This window comes from Chelon labrosus (assembly GCF_963514085.1).
Source record: "Chelon labrosus genome assembly, chromosome: 11".
NCBI classification, from domain to species: Eukaryota; Metazoa; Chordata; class Actinopteri; order Mugiliformes; family Mugilidae; genus Chelon; species Chelon labrosus.
This window is the reverse complement of record NC_140344.1, coordinates 20,932,342-20,955,633: the sequence shown is the minus strand read 5'-3', so window position 1 is coordinate 20,955,633 and position 23,292 is coordinate 20,932,342. Positions and strand designations below refer to the sequence as shown.

General features: G+C 41.2%; 1 protein-coding gene across 5 annotated transcripts; it reads right to left on the bottom strand.

The window, feature by feature from the left end:
• Positions 1-618: 618 nt before the first annotated feature.
• On the bottom strand, positions 619-23,070 carry cpt1ab (carnitine palmitoyltransferase 1Ab (liver)). 5 transcript variants are annotated; one of them, XM_084555401.1, is made up of 19 exons: positions 19,570-19,881; positions 16,392-16,553; positions 15,354-15,496; positions 14,076-14,247; positions 12,963-13,064; positions 11,272-11,409; positions 11,052-11,129; positions 9,885-9,992; positions 9,120-9,207; positions 7,030-7,225; positions 5,853-6,041; positions 5,634-5,739; positions 5,015-5,131; positions 4,597-4,761; positions 3,963-4,094; positions 3,720-3,872; positions 3,505-3,618; positions 2,608-2,700; positions 619-2,493 (listed from the first exon to the last, which is right to left on the bottom strand). In XM_084555401.1, exons 2-19 carry the CDS (start codon positions 16,530-16,532, stop codon positions 2,407-2,409), a joined length of 2,322 nt encoding a protein of 773 aa, XP_084411527.1. In that variant the 5' UTR covers positions 16,533-16,553; positions 19,570-19,881; the 3' UTR covers positions 619-2,406. The 5 variants fall into 5 exon arrangements, with proteins under 5 accessions (XP_084411527.1, XP_084411528.1, XP_084411525.1 ...); XM_084555402.1 differs by lacking the exon at positions 9,120-9,207 and adding an exon at positions 8,617-8,701 and having other exon boundaries at positions 19,570-19,819; XM_084555399.1 differs by lacking the exon at positions 19,570-19,881 and adding an exon at positions 22,930-23,070 and having other exon boundaries at positions 3,720-4,094.
• Positions 23,071-23,292: the final 222 nt, after the last annotated feature.

Sequence of the window (23,292 nt, the reverse complement as noted above, 5' to 3'; positions counted from 1 at the left end):
GCAAAATAAGAGCAGAGAGGCGCAGCGGAAGCGTGCTGGGCCCATAACCCAGAGGTCGATGGATCAAAACCATCCTCTGCTAGATCTTGGGTTTGTCAATAATTTCTTAAAGAAGGGTGGTGGACAGTTGAACTTTTGGGGAGGGGGGGGGGTGTAGTGGTTAGGGAAGCGGCCTGGGGCATTGTCCAAAGTACCAAAGCAGTAGCCCACAAGCCCATGTGTAAACATTACTGTGTGAACGAATGGATGGGTCAAATGTGGAGAATGAATCAATAAAGAAATAATAATATTCTATTCTATCAGTTGAATGCCATGTAATCTGATGCTAAAATTCAGTTATTACAATAATCGACAATTAAATTCAGACGCTATCATAACTCTAAAGCTCAAGTTAAAATCATAAAGCACTTTCTAAAAATTAGATTTTCACATGATCAGTTATTAATTATGAAAATGACTGCAATTAGTTATTTTTAATATGACTGTTTCAGACTAGTTTGATTGAGCAAGGACTTAGGAACGTCGTAGCTTTAATGGCGGTGGATGCAGCACTTTTCTCTCCCAACTTATGTACTCATTTCAAAATGGTAAGAGGTGACACACTCAGAGAGACGGTGCAGCTGTCTGACATTCACTTTATTGTTAAAACTTGGTTTGGTATATCAGCTGCTTGTCTTTTCTTACACATCTTTAAATTAAAAGGCAAACATATACAGCTTCATCTTCAAAAGACATGCAGCAGCAGTGTAAACATGTGGTCTACCAAGATAAAAAGTCATACAACTACAACATACTGGCAAAGTCTGCGATACCAAAAGTGTCATGTCAACAAAAAAGAAAAAAAAAAAAAACCCCGAAAGGAAGCATTTTGTCGTTTTTAGTTAAATCTGCAAAGCTTTAAACTTAGTGCTCATCAGTTGCCACATTCAGCTGGTAAATATGCACGTCGTGTGTGAATGAAGAGGTTAAAATCCGAAAAAAAATAAATATGATGGACTGACAACATACACATAGTGAAAAATTGATTCCTATACATGACAATCCTGTATCGGCCCTTCCTAAGAATAACTCCCAAAGGAGACAATGATTTCTTATTGAACTGAGAGACCAACAACACACTAAGTGACTCAGCACCTCCTCGGCTTGACTAGGCAACGACACCACTTTGCTGTAACTAACACCTGAAAAGTTTACAATTCATCTTTATGTGACAGAAGGCTACCAAGATAGCAAGGAACTGGTTAGTTTCAACTACACAGCCAGTCTCAGAGTGAACAACAAAGTGTATCTTTCATTAACAGAAGAAAACTCACCGTTGGCCACACACTGTGTCAGATTTACCCCCTCCTGGCACACACCCTTGCCCTGCAAAGCCTTATTTCCACAGCAAACGTCACACTATACGACTACACTATATCAGTTTATCGGGGTCACATGGCATTAGACTGCATTTCAACTACTGTTGTCCATATACATGCCAGCATAAGCACAAACTTCTCAAAGCTGTAGCCAGCACCCTAAGATAACAGGCCGAGTTAGCAAAACCTGAGTATGAACACGACACACACACACACACGCGCACGCACACACACACACACACACGAATGCCTTCGTCGCTACATCGTAAAATCATAGCAGCTAAAATTGAACAAACACACTATCTGTCCACTTGAGTCAAAAAGGCAATGGAGATCCATTAATGAGACAGTAGCGACAGCAGCTCCTCATTTTACTAAAAATCGCTGATGCAGGGTCACGTTTCAGGTCAGAGGTGAACATTTATAATTCTTGTATTTACAGATACTACTTCAACCTTTAGAGCAGCCCTCTGTTTGAACTGAGCCGTGTGAAGTTAATGGACATCGCGCAACATGCCATTTGTTGATGAGGCTTATCACAGTTGCTGCTTTGGTCAGTTACATGTGACTCAGGAGCTTCAGATGAAGAGGCTAAAATAAGATTTAAAAAGAATACACGAGGACTGAAACTAATAAAAAAGTACTGCACCATCTCGCAACTTAAAACGTGATTTAAATATCAGATGATGCGCTGAACAAACGTTTCGCTGACATGTCTAACTGTATTAACTAGATCCCAGACTAGAAATGTCCTTCTTTCTTTCTGCCCTTTTTACATTAGTGGTTCACTAAGGCACTGGTGCGTACAGTCAGTAAATAAAAACTTTGATCTGTCCACTACCTGTACCACCACCAGAATCCCCCTTTGCCTTAACATACAGTACACACAAACACCTCACACATATTAACAGTAATGCTTCCAAACACCTTCCGATCGTCCTTATTTCTGTAACATCAATTAACTTTAACCCCAAATCCAACAACTGATTCTGTACAAACTTCATGAAGAATATATGCTTCGCTAAAACAGTTTCTTGTGTTGCTTCCATCACTTGATGTCTTTCTTGTTGAGCTGGAAAAGATCCAGAAGGTCCATCATGGACTGTTTGAGGTGACTGCCGAAGCGATGCGAGTCCTGAAATGCAGCAAAATAAAAGGAGGAAGATTTCAGAATGGCTCCATGTAAAATAAAAGATGTAGAAGAGTGTGCGTTATCAGCAATAGTGGAACTATTTCCTTGTGTACTTACAGTTTCTGGACTTGAGTGTTTGCTGGAGATGTGGAAGTTGATGAGGTCCTCACCAAGAATGATGTAAGAAACTCCATAACCATCATCAGCCACCTTGTGGACAAACCAAACATAGACAATCTCACCTCAAAGTCTCTTTTTTTTCTTTTTTTAAACAAAGTTTCGAATTATATCCCTAATTAATGACATACATAAAAATATGTGACATGCTATTCTGGAGGATGAGACTACAGGCGTTTATTAGAAGGGGTGAATTGGACCATAAACAGGCTGCAATCTGTAGAGAAAGCTGGTCCAGAGGTTCAGTCCAGATTAACTTGAAATGTGAGGGATTACAGATTTGCTCTTAAACCCCCCTAAACTGCCTGAGGAGTGACTGGGGCCGTGTTGATTAATATCAAACATGTTAATGGTACTTTCACGATAACCAGTCACAGAAATTCTACTGTATACAAGGACACGGAGCAGGGAGCTATATCAAGCTATGGTAAAGATTTGAGTATGCTGCTTGGTTTTTCTCACACTGCAAAGGAGTACAAGATTTAGTCTTCCTTTTTTGGTTTGATTGGTGCCTGGCAAACCAGCGTGCAGGTGCATTCCCTCTGTCTACCACACTGAAGTGTTGTTGTGTTCAGCAAATTTGATCCTTAAGGTTTGTTTTTTTGTTTACACCAGCTTGCCCAGGTGATCACGTGAGGTGGTGCATTCAATGCTCCCTGATCTGTGACAATAATCTGAATATTATCCTGTAGTGAGAGTTTTGTGAGTTCAGCATTGGGGTGGATTTCCTGCAGCCTTAGCCAAGCTGAAGTGAAGATCAAACTAATATTTATTGAGAAAGAATATAGTCTTTACGCTGTTTTTAAAAATGACTGTAGCAATAAATTGATAACTTACGGGACCGAATCCGCCGCCAGAGGACACATATTCAGGGTGTCTAACCAGATCAAACAGTTCGACCTGCTGCAGAGGGGTCTGGCTGGTGGACAGTCTCCACGGTTCAGACAGGACCTAGACATATAAAGGTACCGTGCATAAACACTTATTGACGGGGGTGACTTAGAAGAGAGCACTTATCCCACAAAAACCTGCAACAGCAGCTCATACTGTACCTCCTTAAGGAAAGCTGAGTCCTCTCCCAGGTATTTGGAAACCACATAGAGACAGAAAATGTGACGATCGATGCCCTGTCCTGTCATTGCCAAGCGATACATGTTTTGGTGCTTCTCTGCAGCCACTTTGAGCAACCTGAGCCGCTCTTCTCTCTGAAGCAAAAGGAAAGCCATAGAAGTGAAATGAATAATCTGCCAGTCAGTGACACTGTAATCGGAGGTGTTGTTAAGATCTAGACTTACTGTCTCGTCTCTAATCATGGCGCGGACAAAGGCACAAGTCTCCATGGTGCAAGAGCGCACGGTTTCTGTCCGGCCCTCACGGAACAAACGGGTCATGGAGGCTTCGTATGTGAGACAGAACTTCCCTTTGTCCTTTTGAGATAGAATACAGTTCAGCATTAAATGCAGAAACCAAAAGTAGTTTTTCAACGTGCAGATAATAACAAAAATAAGCGATTTTGGGGAGATGTTTACACTAACGACTGTGTGAAAAAATACTTAGTTAAAGTTAAATAAATAAACATAAATGAATTATCTGAAGCTAAACACCAATTTAAAATAAGTGTAAAATGCTCTATGCTATGTTTTGTAGTTTCAAAAGAGCAAAATTAATAAGAAAACACAAAATACAGCTAATAAAGTTTTGATTGTCATCACTGACATGTTGACAGGTTAGTTGTGACTGCCCTCTGCTGGACGTTAAGAGGAGTGTGTCACAAATATCTGACATATCATGAGACATCACATCCTCAAAGGTTTAACTCATGAATGCTAAAACCTCATACATCATATAATGTTAATAGTATCGTTCAGCAACATAATATACACATTTACATGGCTGAAAAAAGAAACAAAATGGGATGAAAGCACTTACTCTGTAATGGGCCAGCTGAAGGGCGATCTGGATGAAGGCATCAGGGCTGGTGCGGCACTTCTTAATCAGACCCTTTCCGAAGTTGTGGAAGGGGATAATGTGGCAGTCCACATCATCTGCCAGAGCCCTGGCTAGTGTAAGAGAGCTCTCGATGACCTCCTGGCACTAGAGAGAAGTGATAGAATTGTTTGTTTTACTTAGCTTGGAATAATTAACAATTTATTATAAGTACAATCCAGTTTATCAATCAAATCATCAAAGTCTGTTTATTGACACATGTTTTCAAAGGTCAAATACACTATATTCAGCTGCTCCATCTTAAGACAAGTAGTGGTGCACACAGTTCCTGCCACCAGCAGAGGGAAGCTGGGGTCTGCAAATATCAAATGTACTACAGGAGACTTTGTAGCACTCCTACCTCAGCAGGAATGTCCCACTGCAGCCTTTGAGGACCGGGCATGCTGGGATGAAGATCCCCTTGGCAGTGACCTTCCTCAGTATATCCCAGCTTAATGGGGTCCATGGCAAGTACATTCTGTAACAGAAGCAAGTTTCACGTCACGTTTAGGACTGGGTTTAGAAAAAAACAATACATCAGTTTTCTGAAGACAAAAGCTACAAGAGGCAGGGTACACCCTGGACAGGCCGCTAGTCTATCACAAGGCCAACACAGAGAGACAGACAACCATTCACACTCACACCTACGGCCAATTTAGAATCACCAGTTAATCTAACGAGCATGTCTTTGAACTGTGCAGGAAGCCAGGTACATGGAGAAGAGGCAGTGGGTTCGAACCCAAAACCTTTGTGCTGTGAGGCATCAGTGCTAACCACTACACCACTGTAGTAACTATAATCATTCATTTTTATTTATTTATTTTATTCATGTTTCTGTAATCTGTCATGTCAGTCATTCAGTTCGTTGAATAGTTTAACTTGTTCCTTGTGTTTTCCTTTTGTTAATGACAGAGGGAGTTCACTGTAATATACTTAAATGTTGGTTTGAAATTCATTTGAGAGAAGCTACACCGACATACCTCCCACAGATGGCCGACGATTGGAGCATCTGCCCAGGAATGCTCAGCGTTCAGTCCCATGGTGCCATTCTTGTAAATAATCAGGTTAAATGTTTTATCAAACCACCTGTAAGAAAAAAAAAACAACAACTAAGAATTAGCATTTTAATTTATAAATGATTTAATTCCATTCCGCACGTTCGGCGACAAAATATATACACACAGGTTCATCTGCCTCACCTGTCATAGCATTTCCCATGTAGCAGGGACTTGGCGTAAACGTCCAGGGACTTGACTGGGTTCTTTGCATCGTAACGCTGCTCAGTGTCATCGAGAGTCACAAAGAAAGCTGCCTTCTCGATGGTGTCCAGGGACTGCTTGTTCTTACCACGGCTGAAGTACGTCTCACGGGCCTTTGCCCAAGGGGTCCTACAGAGAACAACAGATCAGGTGTTGATATCATGCAAAACGAACAACATAGACATAAATACATTAAAAATATATTGAATAAACTCAATGCAGGCAATGCAGTAGCAGGAAATATGTGTAACTTTTTGTTATTTTAAGCAGACCTCAGTCAGTAGTGCATATACAGAAATGTGAGGAATGCAGTCCTCTCCCTTTTCCCCACAACAATTATGAGAAATCAATGTCACACCCTTTACTAGATCCAAAAATAGCAACGACTGTTTTTGCAACACCATGTGACTGGACCCACGTTATCAGCGGCTTTTTGCTCAACACGGCCTACTTCTCAGTCAATAAATAAGAACAATACACTACAGATATCTTTGAGGTAATACAGTGCTCATATATTTCAACTGCAAAATGCAGAGCTGACTAATAACTTGGGTGCAACCCTTTAATTTAAGTGATCCCCATAAAACAAATACATATATTTTTGAATTTTGATATCCGTCAGAAAACTGCAACACAGTTGGCTTTAATCAGTTCTATTACTGTATGCATTCCATGTATTTAAATTATACAGCGTTTTTGCAGAATACAAACCTCACTGGATCGACCTCGTAATATACTGTAGTAAATGTCGTTCTACAGACGGTATTTCTTTACTTATTGCTGTGCTACAGTACATAATGGTAAATGGTAATGGCCTTGCTTTTATATAGCGCTTTTCTACCTATTGGTACTCAAAGCGCTTTACAGTCATAGACACATCTACCCATTCACTCACACAAGCACACACACATTCACACACCAGTGCCACGCACTGGGAGCAACTAGGGGTTCAGTGTCTTGCTCAAGGACACTTCGGCATGTGGCACATTCCGGGAATCGAACCACTAACCCTCTGGTTCGTGGACAACCCGCTCTACCTACTGAGCCACAGCCGCCCCTGCACATAATACAAACTATGTGGCCTCATCGATACTGGCTCCAGCTCCTTTCCACCCACCTTTCCCCTGCAGTGAGTGCAGCTAGTTTCTCCTCTCCGGGCAGGGGCTCCGTCTTGTCTGCCAAGATCCTCTCCATCTGCTGCTCTATCTCCCGTGGCAACAGGAGCCGTCCATCATAAAACATGTTCACCTTGTAGAAACGGCCCTTATGGTAGACAGCTATGTGTTTGCTCTCGTTCATATGCTGAAGGGTGTCTGTGAGAGACGGGCCAATGGTAGAGGGAGAAAGTAAAAGAGCAGACAGTTGGAGGAATGTTGAGTTGTGTGTCAAGGGAAGAATATATATATATATATGTTGTTGTATATGCATCTCTGTGTATGAAATGTCAAAATTTCAAATTTAATTGTGAATCAAAACTTTATGAACATTATTGGACATAATCTTTATGGCCGAAATCTTAATGAACAAGTGAAAAGAAGACATCAGTACAAATGGAGCATGGATGAATGTCACATCACTTTACTTCTGGGAACAAGAAGGGTACAGAGACGTTAACAACCAGTTCTTTGTCCCAACAGTAAAATGCTGTCACATTCACAGATTTTCAGTAACAAATACATATTTGAGGGCTATTTTTTTTTGTGAATGTAACAAGTCATGGGGCTATCCGGTTTGAAAACTAAAGCAGCTCTAAATGGGAAGTGCGGCAAGTGAGATGAAAAGGGAAAGGAATTTGGGAACAAGGAAGGGGTTGGGAAAACAAAGTATGGAGACAATGTTTGTTTGAGTAGCACCGTGCACAAAGAGAAGCCAATCAGAAAGCTTTGTTTGCAAGTTTATCTTATAGTCAACTTATATTGTTTGGGTGTTACACAGCGTTCAAACAAGCATTAATCTGGTTACAGGCAAGATGAAGGAGAAGATACTTACACTAGGAACAACGTCCCTCCCTGATAATACTCAGCCTACGGTATTTCCTCACAGTAAAAAAAAAATAAAACACCTCCAGTAATATAAATATGGGCCAGATTTTTAAATATAATTTTCACTGGATAGAATTCTCCTTGCTCTTCAGAAAGCTCCTTTGTCTGTACCATCATACACTGCCATAAACAGGTGTTATGAAGATCAGACTGTGACAAAGCACAGATTTTTTAAACAAAAAATAAATGACACCCGAGTCTCATTACACTGACTGGAAACACTTCTGGACAGATGGACTCTAATTTTTGGGTCATTTTTCTCATAAACAAATACCAAAGCATAATATTTCTTTTTCATTTGTTTGACTGGGTTTCCTGTGTCTACTGTCAGGACTAATTAGAAAATCAGCTGAGTTTTTGAGTCATTTTTATGCTGAAATGTTGAAACATCTGAGGGCTGCAGTGGCACTGCATATATACATATATATATACATTAACTTCTCCTGACGTTAGTGCACACTGTTTGACATTTCCAGGTCCACTGTTGCCGTTTTTGCCAACTAAATTTCAATCACATGCAAAGTAGTCCTTAAATGTGCAAACACTAGTACACATGCACTATTACAGGTCACAATATTATTTCTAATTCAAACAGAGGAACAAATGTCCCAAGGAGAAGTAAAGCAGGAGAAATGTGGAGGAGGCACTGCTAAAGACTCTACCTGTGTCTACACCAGGGACACGAGTCGTGTTGAACATACGCTCGTATTGGGCTGAGCACATGGGAATAGTGTGTAGGAGCATGAGCTGAAAAGCAAAAGGGGAGAGTCAAACACATAGAGATGACAGACTAATTCACTAAGATCCCGAGAGAGCAGCAGCAGACGTACGCCTACAAGGACAGGAGCATGGATGAAGTGCAGAGGGAATGATGAGGATTGGTTTGATAAGCAGTCTGCCGGGGACAGAGACATGAGCAGGATCCAGAAACCAGTGGCCTGCCAACTCAATACCACCAGCAAAGCCCGGAAGCAACAGTACGATTTTGACTCAAACATTGTATGGTCTTTAGATCACAAAGCACCAATTAGAAGGACTGCTTCAGGGCTGTGCTGCTGAGAAGGAGCATAGGAGTCAGGGTTTCCAGTGGCTGTAGCCGCAGTAATGACTAGGGTCGCGAGGTTGAAGGGTCAGAGGGCACGGCGGCGATATGCCCTCATCTTACCTGTCTCCAAACCAGGGATGCGGGAGGTGTTAAACATTCGCTCCCACTGAGCTGAACAGAGAGGAACCTTGTTGGCCAGCAAGTATATCTAACGCAGCGTCCGACACAGCGTAAGGACAAAACAGCAAAACAGAGACAACTGGGTGTGAGTGAAACAGTGTGAGCTCATGCATTGGCATTTATATAAATGCATACAATTGGTCTTTGTAAAAAAATTTGCACAACATATTGTTGTATTGTGCAAATGTAAACGTATGTGCACTTAAGCGTCATGCAAGTTGGCAAAGGACTGAGAAAGGAGCAGGAAAAGATGACACAGCAGTGTGTCGGTTAAATCATCAGCATTTGTTAAGCTTTACTAACTAAGCTGCAGAAAACATTTGCCATCTTGCTCAGCTGGTACTTAGAATACAGCAAGCAAAAAAAAATATGAAGCACAGAGCACAGCTCATTCGATAGTAAGAATCAATCACAGTGACCTGAGGATGATTTCTACGTAATTATTAGTGACATTGTGGATAAAGAAAACTTACGTCAAAGTACACATGAAAAGATTGGGAATGATAAGCAGCTCTCATTGTTAACTACAAAGACACTGAGATAACATCTATTAATCATTACATTATAAGTAAGAAAGTTAAACATTTACTTAGGACTAATCAAAGGTGATTTACACAACAGCTTACACAATATATGTTGATTAAGGAAAGTTCAGCAAAGTTGACAAAGTTGTGGAAAAGAGCGACGGAGGAGTGCTATACTCACTGGTTTGATCTGAGCTCTGTCCAGTTTCCTCCTGTACAGCATGATGGCATGAATGGCGTTACCTGCCCTGGCAGCCTGGATGGAGGTGGGGAACACGTACAGGAAATCCTGGAGGAAAAAGATTTTTTTGTTTTTATTAATAACCAGTGTCATATCTTCCAACAGAAGAATGATTTGTTCCCGCTGAGAACAGAATGATTAAAGTGTTAAAGTTAGAATGCAGGTAGCACAGTCCGTGCATTATAGGAGTACCGTGCTTTATTTATACCTCAACAATAACTGTGATGCATATTGTAATGTGATCTCCTTCAAGTCATCAACACAGCACAGAGGAACATTGGCTGCCCTCTACCCACACTCTATGACATTGCAGATGCTGGATACTTCTCAAGGGCAAAAAACACTGTGAAGGACTGTTCTTATCCTGGGCCACCACCTGTTTGGCCTCCTACCCTCTAGGGGGCGATACAGTTCCACAAAAACTCACACCACCAGACTACTGAACAGTTTCTTCCCCAAAGCCATCCAGCCTCTCAATAAACAAAATTGATAATAAATCAAATCAATAAACACAGTAACGATAAAACCCACCAGAATAATTTAAAACTCTTGTGCAATATATTTAATATGTATTACAGTGGACATAGACAAAGGGAGCTGCAGATTTGTGTAGAGTTGGTCAAATTTGGAAATTTGGAACAATCAAGCTGTCCACAAAAATAAAGAGACATTGAAATACAGTGATTGTACTTTTTCAGCAAAGATGCTGAATACCTCAAGACTGTCCCAGGACTGGGGTCCCCTTAGACAACATAAATAAATATATTTCTACACATGGACACATGGTGGTTTATCCCGCCTCTTGGGTATCCTTACCTTATATGGACAAGAATTTACTGCCCAACTGCACTAGGCTACTTATTAGACTAGGGTCACACCACAAGCTAAAGGATAACCTTTGTATGTAAGAAACAGCTTCCCACGGCTGTGTTTCTTTGTCAAAATTTTCAAGCTTTAATCAGTGTTTAAAGCTTTTGAAATTTACTCAGCACAACATAAAAATGCCCTTAACGCACCTTCAACGAATCAGTCACAGCCGAAGCTTAATATTTAAACGAAAGATAAAGCCATTGTTTGCATGGAGATCTTCAAGTAGAGATGTCTTACCATAGCATAATAGTTGCTGTTGACCATGATGGGTCCACGGCCTCTCAGGTAAATATACTCCTCCCACCAGTCGCTGACCTGTGCCAGACAAAGACAGGAGAGTCTGACATTTAACACGCCGTTTTTCAGGTTTTAAGCCGATTCAAGAACCAGGACAGCATCCAAAATGTTGACAAAAGAGTGGACAAGAGAGAAAGGGAGAGGAATTCCTTATACTCACATAGTTGGATGTCCACCAGGACTTGAGTTTAACGTACCACTGAAGCCTGGGTCCCAGATTCTTTTCAAAGTCCTTAGCCAAGCCCTCCATCCGTTGATATTGCTCATCATCCATCAGTGGTCGCACTGACTCCAGATACTGTAAACCCAGAGAAATGCAATGAAAAACTTCCAGTGATGGCCGCCTGGAGGTAGCACACAGTGGCCCCTCCCTAAGATGAATTAGGTGCCATTTCTGCTACTATATGGTTTTACACTTCCCTTTACAGTCCACAATTATTGCCATACTGCACGTCCCACAGAGCATGGCTGCTATATGGTCCCTTGGGTTTACAATTCATTTGTACCTTACCCTTCTTACTGAACTACATCCTATTTGCAGTGTATACCTCACTGTACTGTACTGTCTTTAACTGTCTTCTTCTGGTCTTTGCACCATCTGCACATGCACATCACACAGCACCTCATAAAGAAAAGTCTTAGTTATGTGTTGTTCTGTCTTGGTTGTGTGTTGGGTTATGTAAGACCAGGGCCCTGGAGGAATATTGTTTTACTTTGTACTATGTCAGCTGCATATGGCTAAAATGACTAGAAAACTTCTTCACAGAGTCACGAAGAGTGAAGCTAAGGCTCATAAGTGTTAACCAAGAGGAGAACACATAGACCAGAAAAATAAGGAAAACCTTCCACCCTGACAGATAATGAAAGGCATGATACATGTTTGTTTAGCGGTTCTGTCCTTGGCTACACAGGACAAAAAGATGACCAGATGAAATCTGTACCTACTCTGGGGTTTGTTATTCAAATTCCACTGCTGCAGTTTTTATTTCAACTGGCTATTCAAAGGACATTTAAGCGATTCAAAATGCAAATTATGCACCAGTCCAAAGTAGGGTTTAATCCCGGGAAACGGGAAATATATATTTATTTTTTGTTACACGTGCGCTTCTATTGTTGTCTTACGTTAACATTGAATTCAGTGCAGCAGCAGGCTATAGCCCAGAAATCCACGCACCCTAGCGGCAGCAAATGTCATTTGCAGCAGTAGGCTACCAACCTCCTAATGATGTCTGCCGCCAGCTTTGTTAGGCCGTAAGGTGAACCCTGTTATCGTTTCATCCCGCTCCACAGTCTGGCATCTACACAATCTTTAGTTCATAAAACATAACGAGTCATGCTAAGCTACCCAAAAAAAGTTTGTCGCAAAAATTCCAGTCGATTGCCGATGCGTCTATGTTTTATGCAGAACTAGTTTCTTCAGAGCGTAATAAGATCTTGGTCGCGAGTGGTGGCACGGTTGGTCACGTGATCGTTCTACACCAATACGGTAGCTGCTTTTTGGCAGATAGGCTGTCACGCACGCAGCTCACTTGATCACGCAGCAGAATTGATCATTGCAAACTTTGTTGATATGGACATAAACTGTGTTTCTTGCCCTAATAATGTTACAAATAATATAAAACATGCTGGGAACGCATATTTGAATGATATCGATACATTACTTGGGCAAAAACAACAACAACAACAACAAAAAACAGCTATTTCCCGGGAAATGGGTCGTCTTTTCCCAGGATCTGATTCATCTAATTTTCAGGAAAAATATTAAACCCTAGTCCAAAGCTTGAGTCATCATGAATCATCATGAATCATCATGCACCATCAGACAGACAAGAAATGACAAGTCTAAGTTACCCTTCTGCAGGTGTCCTTGACAGAGGGAACAGGCAGTCGAGGCAGGGAGTTCTGGAAACTGTACAGCATAGGCTTCCTGCCAGAGAACACCTTCACTAATACCTAGATAAAACAGAAGAGAAAAGTGTGAGGGCAGAGGGAATCAGAAGTTACACTTTTCTTTTTAACAGGGAACATGAGGCAAAGTGCAAATATGTTACGAGTGGATTCAACTAAAAAGACTAAAGTACATTTTGTATGGCATACGGTAACTATTTACATTGGGTCTTTCACTAGACACACCTGACATGGTACATACGGCAATGCATAGAAGGCTTCAACCGATTTACATCATAATCAGCTAATGAGTGGAATAAAAGCAAAAGAGTATAATAACGTTTCACAACTTAAATCCAGTTAGCAAAAACTGATTAACAATAAGCTAAACAAAGGTTTGTTCCAACTCTTGCCTTTTAAACTACTGTTTTTTACAATCAGGACCTTGTTTATAGCATAAAATAGTATTTTATGCTAGAAATAAGGTCCAGGTTGTAAAAAAAACAGTAGTTTCCCTTTAAGGTAGGGACACATCAAATTACTACTGGCAAAAAAGGTCGGCATGAGTGTTGTTACCTCATGTCACCTTCCCTTGAACACACCGTAAAGACTATGGTAAACAGCTAGCCAGCACATATGTTCTGCACAGGTACGAAAGTCAGGGAAACCAGAAGAGCTCTGGAACACTAGGAAACTAGGAAGAGCCACAAGCCGTACTACGGTGCTGGGCTCTCCTGAATCATCCTGATCAGTTGGTCTACAATTACGATGAATCTGGATGGGGCTTGCCATTGTAAAACCATTGTGCTGGTTGTAATCCGTTTTTGTTTACTTCAATTTTTCTTCTTATGCACTGGCTCTCTACATTGAACAGCCAATCAGAGTTCCCTCTCCCGCTGACTCGGTCTGATGCAGCACAACAGATGCTCCCAGTCTGACACTGGAAAACAGCCGAAAACGCTGGCTCGTGTGTCATGGCCCTTCACTAAAAAAAAAGCTGTGGCAAATTATTCCACTATTACTCTGCTTGTCAGTGAACTGAACAGAAAAAAAAAAAAAACACATTCATTGTCTCACCATCCACACACGTGAAGCCCAGGACACAGAGCCGTGGCGTGTATGCATCCAGCCATGCCATGACAGCAGGCACCTCAGGACATTCCTCATAATCATGATTATGGTGACCCACAGGCCTGTGCCCACTAGAACTCCTCCAACTATCTTCTGGCTATCCGTGGACATATATCGGCTGTGGACAGAGAAACGGAGAGAGAATGGGAGAAAATATGAGACAAGGAAACTGAACAGCAAATACATTAAGACTGACAAATGAGTAATTTAGGAGAGTGTTTACAACAACAACAACAACGAAACACAGTGTAATATCATAAACCTGCAGCCGGACATGGCTCAGTCGAAAGTAAACAAAGACTGATTAAATTATGACTTATAAACACTGCGTGCTATTAATCTAGATACGGTTAAATAACACATCAATCAATGACCAATTAACGGGAAATAGTAAAGTCCTAAAGATTTATTACTCAGTGTAGTACTAGGATTGCTTCTGAAACCCTAACAGGTAACACCAACATGTACTCTAACCTCACACAAGTGTACTGAAAATTTGAGACATTCCTTAGTAATAAACTTAATAACTGCCATAAACAAGGGCCTGGCCCGGCGCTTCTGATAAGAGAAGGAATAAAAGCTGAAATATCCCTAAACAAGATCAACATTGTCATCAAAATATTACAATGAAGTCTGGACGGGTGGAACAACATGATATCTGGGAGTTTTCCCAATTTGTATTTATACAAATTGCTTCTGCCCCGCCAGAAGCATAATGTGCACACCTGTAATAATTGTAGTAAAAGTTTAATGAATGAGTGGAACACATTCCACTACAGTTGCAACACATCTGTTGCAGTTAATCATATCTTTTATTCCGATTAGCGTTTCGAGCCAAATTCCTACTACACTTTGTTATGTGTACTGTGTGTAAAATATTCATCTTAGTTATTGTTTTGTCGTCTGTTTTATGTTTGATTGCTTTTCTTTACTTAAAATTTAAATGTTCTTTTGTGGAACCCTCCTATACAAGCCCCTTGAGGGTTTTTGGGGTTTCCCTGGCATGCCTTTATGCTCTTACCTTCTTCAATTACGTATTGTTAATGTATTTTGTATTGTTGTTGTGTTTTTTATTGTATTTTATGTGCCAAATGAAATGAAATGAAAAAAACTGTTTTACGAGATAATAAAAAAAGGTTGGTTTCTTGCTTCAAGTAAATAGGAAAAAATAAATAAAATACCGTATCATATTAGGACAGCACACCACATCAACAGTGGCCTTACCTGATGGGTACGTGTTGGCCTAGCTTGGCAATCAAGCCCATAGATGGGTCCAGTTCTTTATATCTATTGTAGGACATGTAGGACCCAACCACTACCATGAACCCAGTCGGGCTGCCAGGGTACACACCAGTCATTACCCCATTCTGTGGAAATGTAAACCAAACGGAGAAACACAAAGGTCACACAAGGTCAGAAAACAAATCTATAAAATTCCTTAATATAAAAAAAAAAGCTCTCGTGTCAGAAAGTTACGTGTGAGTTATTATTAATCACTGACCCTACCAAAACAGGATCACATGAAAATGCTAGCAGGTCATTGGGTTTGATTGATTCAGTATGAATGTGTGTAAACAGACAACTAGGCCAAAGGCCAGGACAAAGAACTGACGTGAAGGTTACGGTCACAGTTGTGTAACAGTAGGTGACCTTCTAGTGTAATTTAATGTCACTCAATAAACAAATTTACAGTAGGGCGGCAATCAGTGAATTAAAGCTTGGCCTTACTTGGCTCTAGCGATGTTGTTTATTAGCTGAACAGAAAATGGAAAGGAAAGCTCAACGTCTAACAGTTTGGAAACATCAAACGAAGGCTGTATGTTTTGGCTCCTGCGTGAAAGTAATAAACTCTTAATGCCAGCAGGTGGGTGCAGTCTGTGGGTCTGATTCAAAAGGAGAATCCGGGAGAGCAACGATTAGCTGGAAGGCCAGGAAGAGCTATAAAACCATTGTAAAGAGTTTGCCTGTCCTGAATCAAGGTGATCAGTTCATTCACTTTAGCCAATTATGCTGTTGTGAAATTATTTGTGTATTTTAATGTGACAGTCATGAGAGGAGCCTTGAGTGTGTGCCCTTTGAACGTTGTTTTGTTTACGACTGTATTTCTTCTTGTGCACTGGTTAGCAGATCAGAGATTTCGCTCTGACAAACTCGTTGTGCTGCCAATTGCTCATGCTGAATCGGCTGAGAAAACTAGGTCCAAAGACGCTCACAGACAGCACAACACCAGAACAAACTGTTGGCTTGGTGTATCACTCTTACCTTGAAGCGGATGAACCTTTTCTTCCAGGAGTGGAGGCCAGAAAGGTAGATCTGGCGTAGAGCCTCATGGGACAACCGTAGATCGATCCCATCGGGGCCGACTGTGAACTGAAAGGCCACCGCCTGATGAGCTTCTGCCATGGTGGCCGCTGTACAGGATCACTGAGGAGAAGGGCAATACAAAAAGAGGTTTATATCATTAATAAACATGGAACAAAAACATTGAGTGATCACATCTTAATTCTTCCTACAGCAAGTTAAGGCCAACATGGAACAGTAGCAGCCAATCAGTACATGCTGATATCTGGATAAGGGTGTAAATAAACAGGGAGATATCAGAACATCTTTCACATTGATGAGCTCCTTGAAATCAGTATTCCTCGACAACACTGCTGGTTACCCAATTTCTGCAATTTTAATCAGTTTAAGCCCTCTGTTGGAAAACAGACACAGAGTGAGGAAGGATTTGAATTGGATTTTCAGAATACTAGAGTAAGAACCAAAGATGTTAAAAGGTTTAAGCGGGGGGCCAGCGAAAACAATCACTTGACTAAGCCATCGTATAAGGCAACACTGATAATTGTTTACATACTTTAAACAAAGCACTAACCTGACTACAAATCACAGTTCCCTGCAATAATAATGCAGATTATGAAGTATCTTAATGTATTTTTTAAGGAAATATTGTGAGTGAAAGAGTCATAAATCAGCTTGACGTGTGGTTTCTCAAAGACAGCACCAAAGGCGATACAATGAGAACAGTTATTATCACTCAACTGGTTAGGCAGGTGTGGCACCTTAACCTTATCTCCAAGATCTTATGGAAACAACAACCTGAGGCATCTCTCACACTAAATGTGTAAACCTCACTTTCTATTTGATTAGGTAAAGAAGAGAAGATGATGTTCAGACAAATTGTTTTAAGCCTTAAGTGGTGACACTGCTCACTTCCTCCCCCTTTAAGTACCGGAACATGATACAAACTCCTCTCAGTAAAAGGATGTTGGGAAATTAAATTGATCAAGGGGATTCTGGTCTAAAAGTTGTGGCTTGTAGTTCATCTCCGTGATTACCTTACTTGAAGATTGCTGCACTCTTGGTACACTAGTGAAAATGAATTTTCCTGTTATTTGTATCCCTATCTTTGTCAGTGGGCTAAGACCAATTTAACAGTTCAACAGCACCACAAACTATACCTTACAAAATGATCACATAATTGAAAAACTACCTTTATAGGGGGTTTCAATGTAAACTGATCATTATAACAGCCATGAATGGGCAATTAGCGCAGGATTGCTATTTTAGAATGAATTGAAACGTATTAGTGAACCCAATGACCCGCCATGTTAGTGTATTTTGTAAGTTGTATGGTAACCAGAAATTATGTCAGTGTTTGGTGGTATGTCCTGTAGTTAGCTCTGTAAAGGTTGAATGTTCCAATAATAATTTATCGTGCACATGTAAATTAACCACAGTACGCTTAAATATGCTGTGCCACTTTAAATGAGACTAGGTCGTACACATTTGAATAATATTTAGGCATATCGCACATGTTGTTGAGGAAGTCTTAAGAATAATTTATTTATTTTCCTGTGATAGCATACTTGATTGCTTTTTCTAGTTATCAGATAAGGCAGCTACCATATGGTCAAACAAGTGAGTAGAGCTCTTATTTGACTCCGGCCATGTTTCTCTTTGTAAAGCTTTATCTGTGATTAATTGTGTAGGGTTTTTTTTTTCTTTTTCCCACAGTGTGTTTTTATTTCATTCAATCAAGAGCACTCTGAAAGCAGGACACGTCGTAGCTACGTCTCAAGTCCTGGGAAGGAGCAGCATCCACAGAGCAGTGTTTCATCAGCAGCCAGTCCCTTCCCCCAGCTACTTTCCAACATCACATGATCCACCCTGCGCTGCAGAAACTAGGGGAAAGGTCGCAGCGCTGCGCCGCTTAGTTACCGGGAAAAACCGGCATAACAGTATTCACAAAAATCACCGTGTGCCAGTAAGCGTGGCCAGTTTTGGATACAGTGAAAACATATCGTTTGATTTGGATAATGTATAACCTGCGTTTGTCATTTTTTTCTATATTTCACAGCAAATGCAAAATAATAAAAATAAATAAATCAAAACAAAACAAAACACCCACACAGTTCTGTTTCAAAGCGGCTACGCTACTGCAAACACCACACTCATAACCCCAGGTACATAGGTTCAGACGCTACGCAGATGTAGGTTACATTCCTAGTGTTATATCAAGTGTTCCACCCACGTGGTCTGTGCAAAACGGGGTCACTAGTGTGCACCCCCTGCGTCAATAACCTTCATTTGTCTCATCAAAACACTCGGGTGTGTGCTATCTCAAATGTAATCAGGCTCCTACAGTAAGGACACCTTGACAGCTTGAACTGACCTTCACAGATAGGTGACTTTTAAACGCATACCTTCCCTAAATTGATCATTTGCAACTAAATGACACATAATAGGAAGGGTGACGCACACGCACACTTTATTATTATTCCACAACAGAGTGCTATTATGTTTTGCAATGAAGCTACGGAGTGGTGGCCAATGAATGACCTTTACTTGGACTTTTGCCTACATTCATGTTATGAACAGGGAAGGAATTACAACCAGGCCCTGATCTGGATCCTTTTACTCTAGCAGGAACGTAATATGATCAAATCAAAGTAAAACAGCTGATGTTTAAACTAGTGCACTTATTCACAAGAGGCCTCCACAACAAATATTCTCAGCCCCCTGCCTTTAGAAAAGGCTCAAGGCGCAATTAACCGTTTCCCCTTAAGGTTTCGTTTTGAATAGCACACTATTTAAAATAAATTGTATGCTGCTAACAGGCCAGGAAAAAAAAAAAAAAAAAAAAACAGAAGCACACAAGCCACCTATGGGAAGCTACGAAAATGTACAGCTTGCAAACACCACACACAGGCCCGCAAACTGCGCCCACAAGGAAATGCAACAAACTGCCGGCGCAGAAATGAGGACAGTTTTCACATGCTTCTCTGAGGCTTGACGATGCTGCTTATTTTTCCAAAACGCCAGCAAGCTACGTTTACACAGCTGCTACCAAAGCAGCGGAAACAGAAGGGAGAAGACGATGCAAAGACGCACGCTACGAAAAAAAATAAATAAATAATAATTAAGGGGGAATCTTACTCACCGGCTCTTTTTGTGAGTCGGAGCGAGTTGAGCTTTCTGTCTTGACGAGGGTGTGACACAGCCTGGCTGTCCTGTCCTGTCCTGTCGGTGGGCGACTGCTAACGATATGATACACTCTGCATGAATGGAAGAGCAGACTTGTATACACGGACTGCCTCTTTTCGCAACGTCACATTTTTCTCTCCTTTTCTAAACAACATGTCACGGAGGAAACAGCGCCACCCGGAGGACGCTTGTGCTGAAAAACAGGGGTTGTATGAGGACACCCAAGTAACCAATGGAGATAGAAGTTGGATACGGAAATACGTTGCCATAGCATTAGGCCATCTTTATCATAATATACACTGCCTGGCCCCCCCAAAAAAGTCGACACCTGGATTTAACTAAGCAAATAGGTACGAGCCTCCTATTGGATAATTACTGCATGGGTGATTATCTTTCAGCTGGCAACAAGTCATTTAACCCCAACTGATGCAATGAGTAGCTTCTCAATTCTTAAACAACCATGTCTAAAGACACATCCCGTGGGTTGTGGAAAAGAGAAGGTTCAAATCACTGGCATGCATCTAGCAAAGAAAACATCTAAGGAGATTGCAGAAACAACGCATTATTAAAAACTGGAAGGATAGTGGGGAACCAGCGGATCAGGGTATGAAGAGACACAGATGAAGTTATGCACCCATCATGCCTAGTGTCTACTGTACAAGCCTGTGGGGGCAGTGCTATGATCTGGGGTTGCTGCAGTTGCTCAGGTCTAGGTTCAGCAACATTATTTGCCCAAAGAATGAGTGACAGCTGACTACCTGAATATCCTGAATGACCAGGTTATTCCATCAGTGGATTTTTTTCCTCCCTGATGGCACAGGCATATTGCAAGAGGACAATGCCAGGATTCATCGGGCTCAAATTGTGAAACATTGGTTCAGGGAGCATGAGACATCATTTTCACACATGGATTGGCCACCACAGAGTCCAGACCTTAACCCCACTGAGAATCTTTGTGATGTGCTGGAGAAGGCTTTGAGCAGTGGTCAGATTCTCCCATCATCAATACAAGATCTTGGTGAAAAATTAAAGCAACACTGGATAGAAATAAATCTTGTGACATTCATTCATTCATTCATTCATCTTCTGTACCCGCTTATTCCTGTCACTGGGCGAGAGGCGGGGTGCACCCTGGACAGGTCGCCAGTCCATTGCAGGGCCAACACAGAGCGACAGACAACCAATCACACGCACACCTACGGCCAATTTAGAATCACCAATTAACCTAATGAGCATCTCTTTGGATGGTGGGAGGAAGCCGGAGTACCCGGACAGAACCCATGCAGACACAGGGAGAACATGCAAACTCCACACAGAAAGGCCCAGTCGGCCCATGGATTCGAACCCGGGATCTTGTGGCATTGCAGAAGCTTAATGAAACAATGCCACAGCGAATGCGTGCTGTAATCAAAGCTAAAGGTGGAAATATTAGAGTGTGTCAGATATCTGTTTTGGGTTAATCCAACAATAAAGTAACAAAACAATCACGATCTTTCAAGAAATTGATAGATCATATAGACATACAATTCTGTCATAAAGCTGAGGGATCTGCAGCACAGAATAAATTGCATGGCATTATCTCTAATGGTTGGAAAGTGTACATGCAAATACTTTTTATTTAATATTATATAATGCAACTCTGAAAGTCCAATATGATAAGTTTGCAGAAAAATAAAAGACAATTTTGCACCACGCACCATACTATGCAGCACACACCCAGGTAGGATTAGCCTCTGGTTTGGCCTTCCTCAACTGAGGGTGTCTTATGATGAAAGGCAGAAACACCTCAACGAGGCCCGGTTACGCAAATGATTATGTGTCGTACTAACGTAAAGACCTGGATGGGGTGTGTCTTTCATGACACGGTTATCCTTATCTTTCTGCCCTCATGGAAATAGGGTTGTAGGGAGAGGTAGAGCATGCCTGATCTGGCGCTTCTTCCTGGCTCCACCTATTTTCTGCTGCTGGATAACAAAGTCACATCGACAACCCACTCAAAGAAAGTACTGCGCTGAACTGCTGGGCATTGTAACACCTAGTCCTATCAACTGACCATATATTAAGCCCTGCTGTATTTAGTACGGCCAGGGCCCTATTACAGATCTTTTTGTAGATCAGAACTTTTGACCTGCTACAGCGGGGAAGGCACAGGTATATTAATGCTGGTTTAATTCCATTAAGTGTCCTTGTAAGCCATGACAGTAAACCAGCACACACAAAAGCAGGACCTCCCCTAAGTGGAATGCATTAATCATTAATCGACATGCGCTTTCCATACTGTGATAAGACTGAATGTCTGTTGGGACAAAAGGTCTGTTGTGCCTGCTGGCTAACTGGAATGATTATGACACATTAAATGAAACATGATAATAATTAGCTGTATCAACTACGCTACTATAAAAAACGCCAGTGTGACATATTATTAACTACTTCCTCCTTCCCCTGTGGTTGCGAACACCTACAGTATCCGAAAAAGCGCTTTAAAAAAGGCAATTGGACTTGTAGAAGTTTTTTTTTTTTTTGAGAAGACGTTTCACCACTCATCCTGAACTGAAGAAGTTACTCAGACTTTTTGGGAGTGGAAATAGTTTGTAATGTACAGTTTGTCACTTGCAAATGATTTTTATTTAAGCGGAAGGTCAGGTTACTTCCTAACTATTGGAAACCAAATCTGGAGCAAGCATCAGTTTTATATGCAATTGTGTCTGCATATTTTCTTAATAAAAAAGGGCCCTAATTCAAAGAGAGAATCCAAATTTGTGCTTGTCCAAATATGTCAAATATCATATGGGAAATGTGAAGATTTCCAGTAATCCAGGTCATGGTATTTCGAAAAACAAAAACAAACAAACAAACAAAGCTAAAATTGTAGTTTCACTGAAGAAGTTTAAACTCTCATCCAAGTAGCTTCTTCAGTTCTAAATGCATGGTGGGAAGTTTAGGTTCTTATTAGGAACATATTTGGGTGGCGTAGACTTGAAAATCATTGAGTAGGGTCTGTTAATGGCATTGTACTTGCTGTTTAGATTAACCTGGCGGTGGTGGGGAGGTGGACTGAGACATCAATTCTCAAGATTACCCCCAATTAACAACTGCTGGCCATTAATTGGTCCTAGCGGACCACTATTTGTGAAAATGAACAGTGCACCAGCCACTGATGTTCCAAATATAAAACTAAACTCCCACCCACCAGTTACTAAGAACTAAAGAAGCCACTTGAATGAGGGGGGAAAACCAATTCACGAAAACCCAACAACCACAGCTGCCATTGCTTTAGTTTTGTCATTATTTTCTGTGGTTAGCACTGATGGCTCACAGCGAGATGTTCCGGGTAGACTGGGGTCTTTCTGTGTGGAGTCTGCATGTTCTCCATGTGTCTCCCACTGGGTGTCCAGGGTGTACCTCGCCTCTCGCCCGATGACAGCTTGGGATAGGCTCCAGCAGACCCGGCGACCCTTCACAGGACAAGCGGTTAAAGAAAATGTATGAATGAATTATTTTCTATAAGGGATGTGCTTGCTTCTTCCCATGACTGTAGAGACGTCCTAGTACAGCACTGCGTGTCTAATGTTTATCCAACAGAGGGCGCAAAATGACTGCTTTTAGGGCTTTAATCATCCTGTTAATGCCATTGCTACTATAATATTTTAAAGTTAAAAACTCGTTCGGTCAAATTAAA

Bases quoted from the DNA above. Each gene is read 5' to 3' on its own strand.
- cpt1ab (XM_084555399.1), bottom strand. From the start codon at position 16,532: ATGGCAGAAGCTCATCAGGCGGTGGCCTTTCAGTTCACAGTCGGCCCC. The intron at 13,065-14,075 runs GTGAGACAATGA...TGTTTTATCTAG, and splicing joins GGGCTTCACGTGTGTGGATG to GTATTAGTGAAGGTGTTCTC. The intron at 2,494-2,607 runs GTAAGTACACAA...GCTGCATTTCAG, and splicing joins AACACTCAAGTCCAGAAACT to GACTCGCATCGCTTCGGCAG.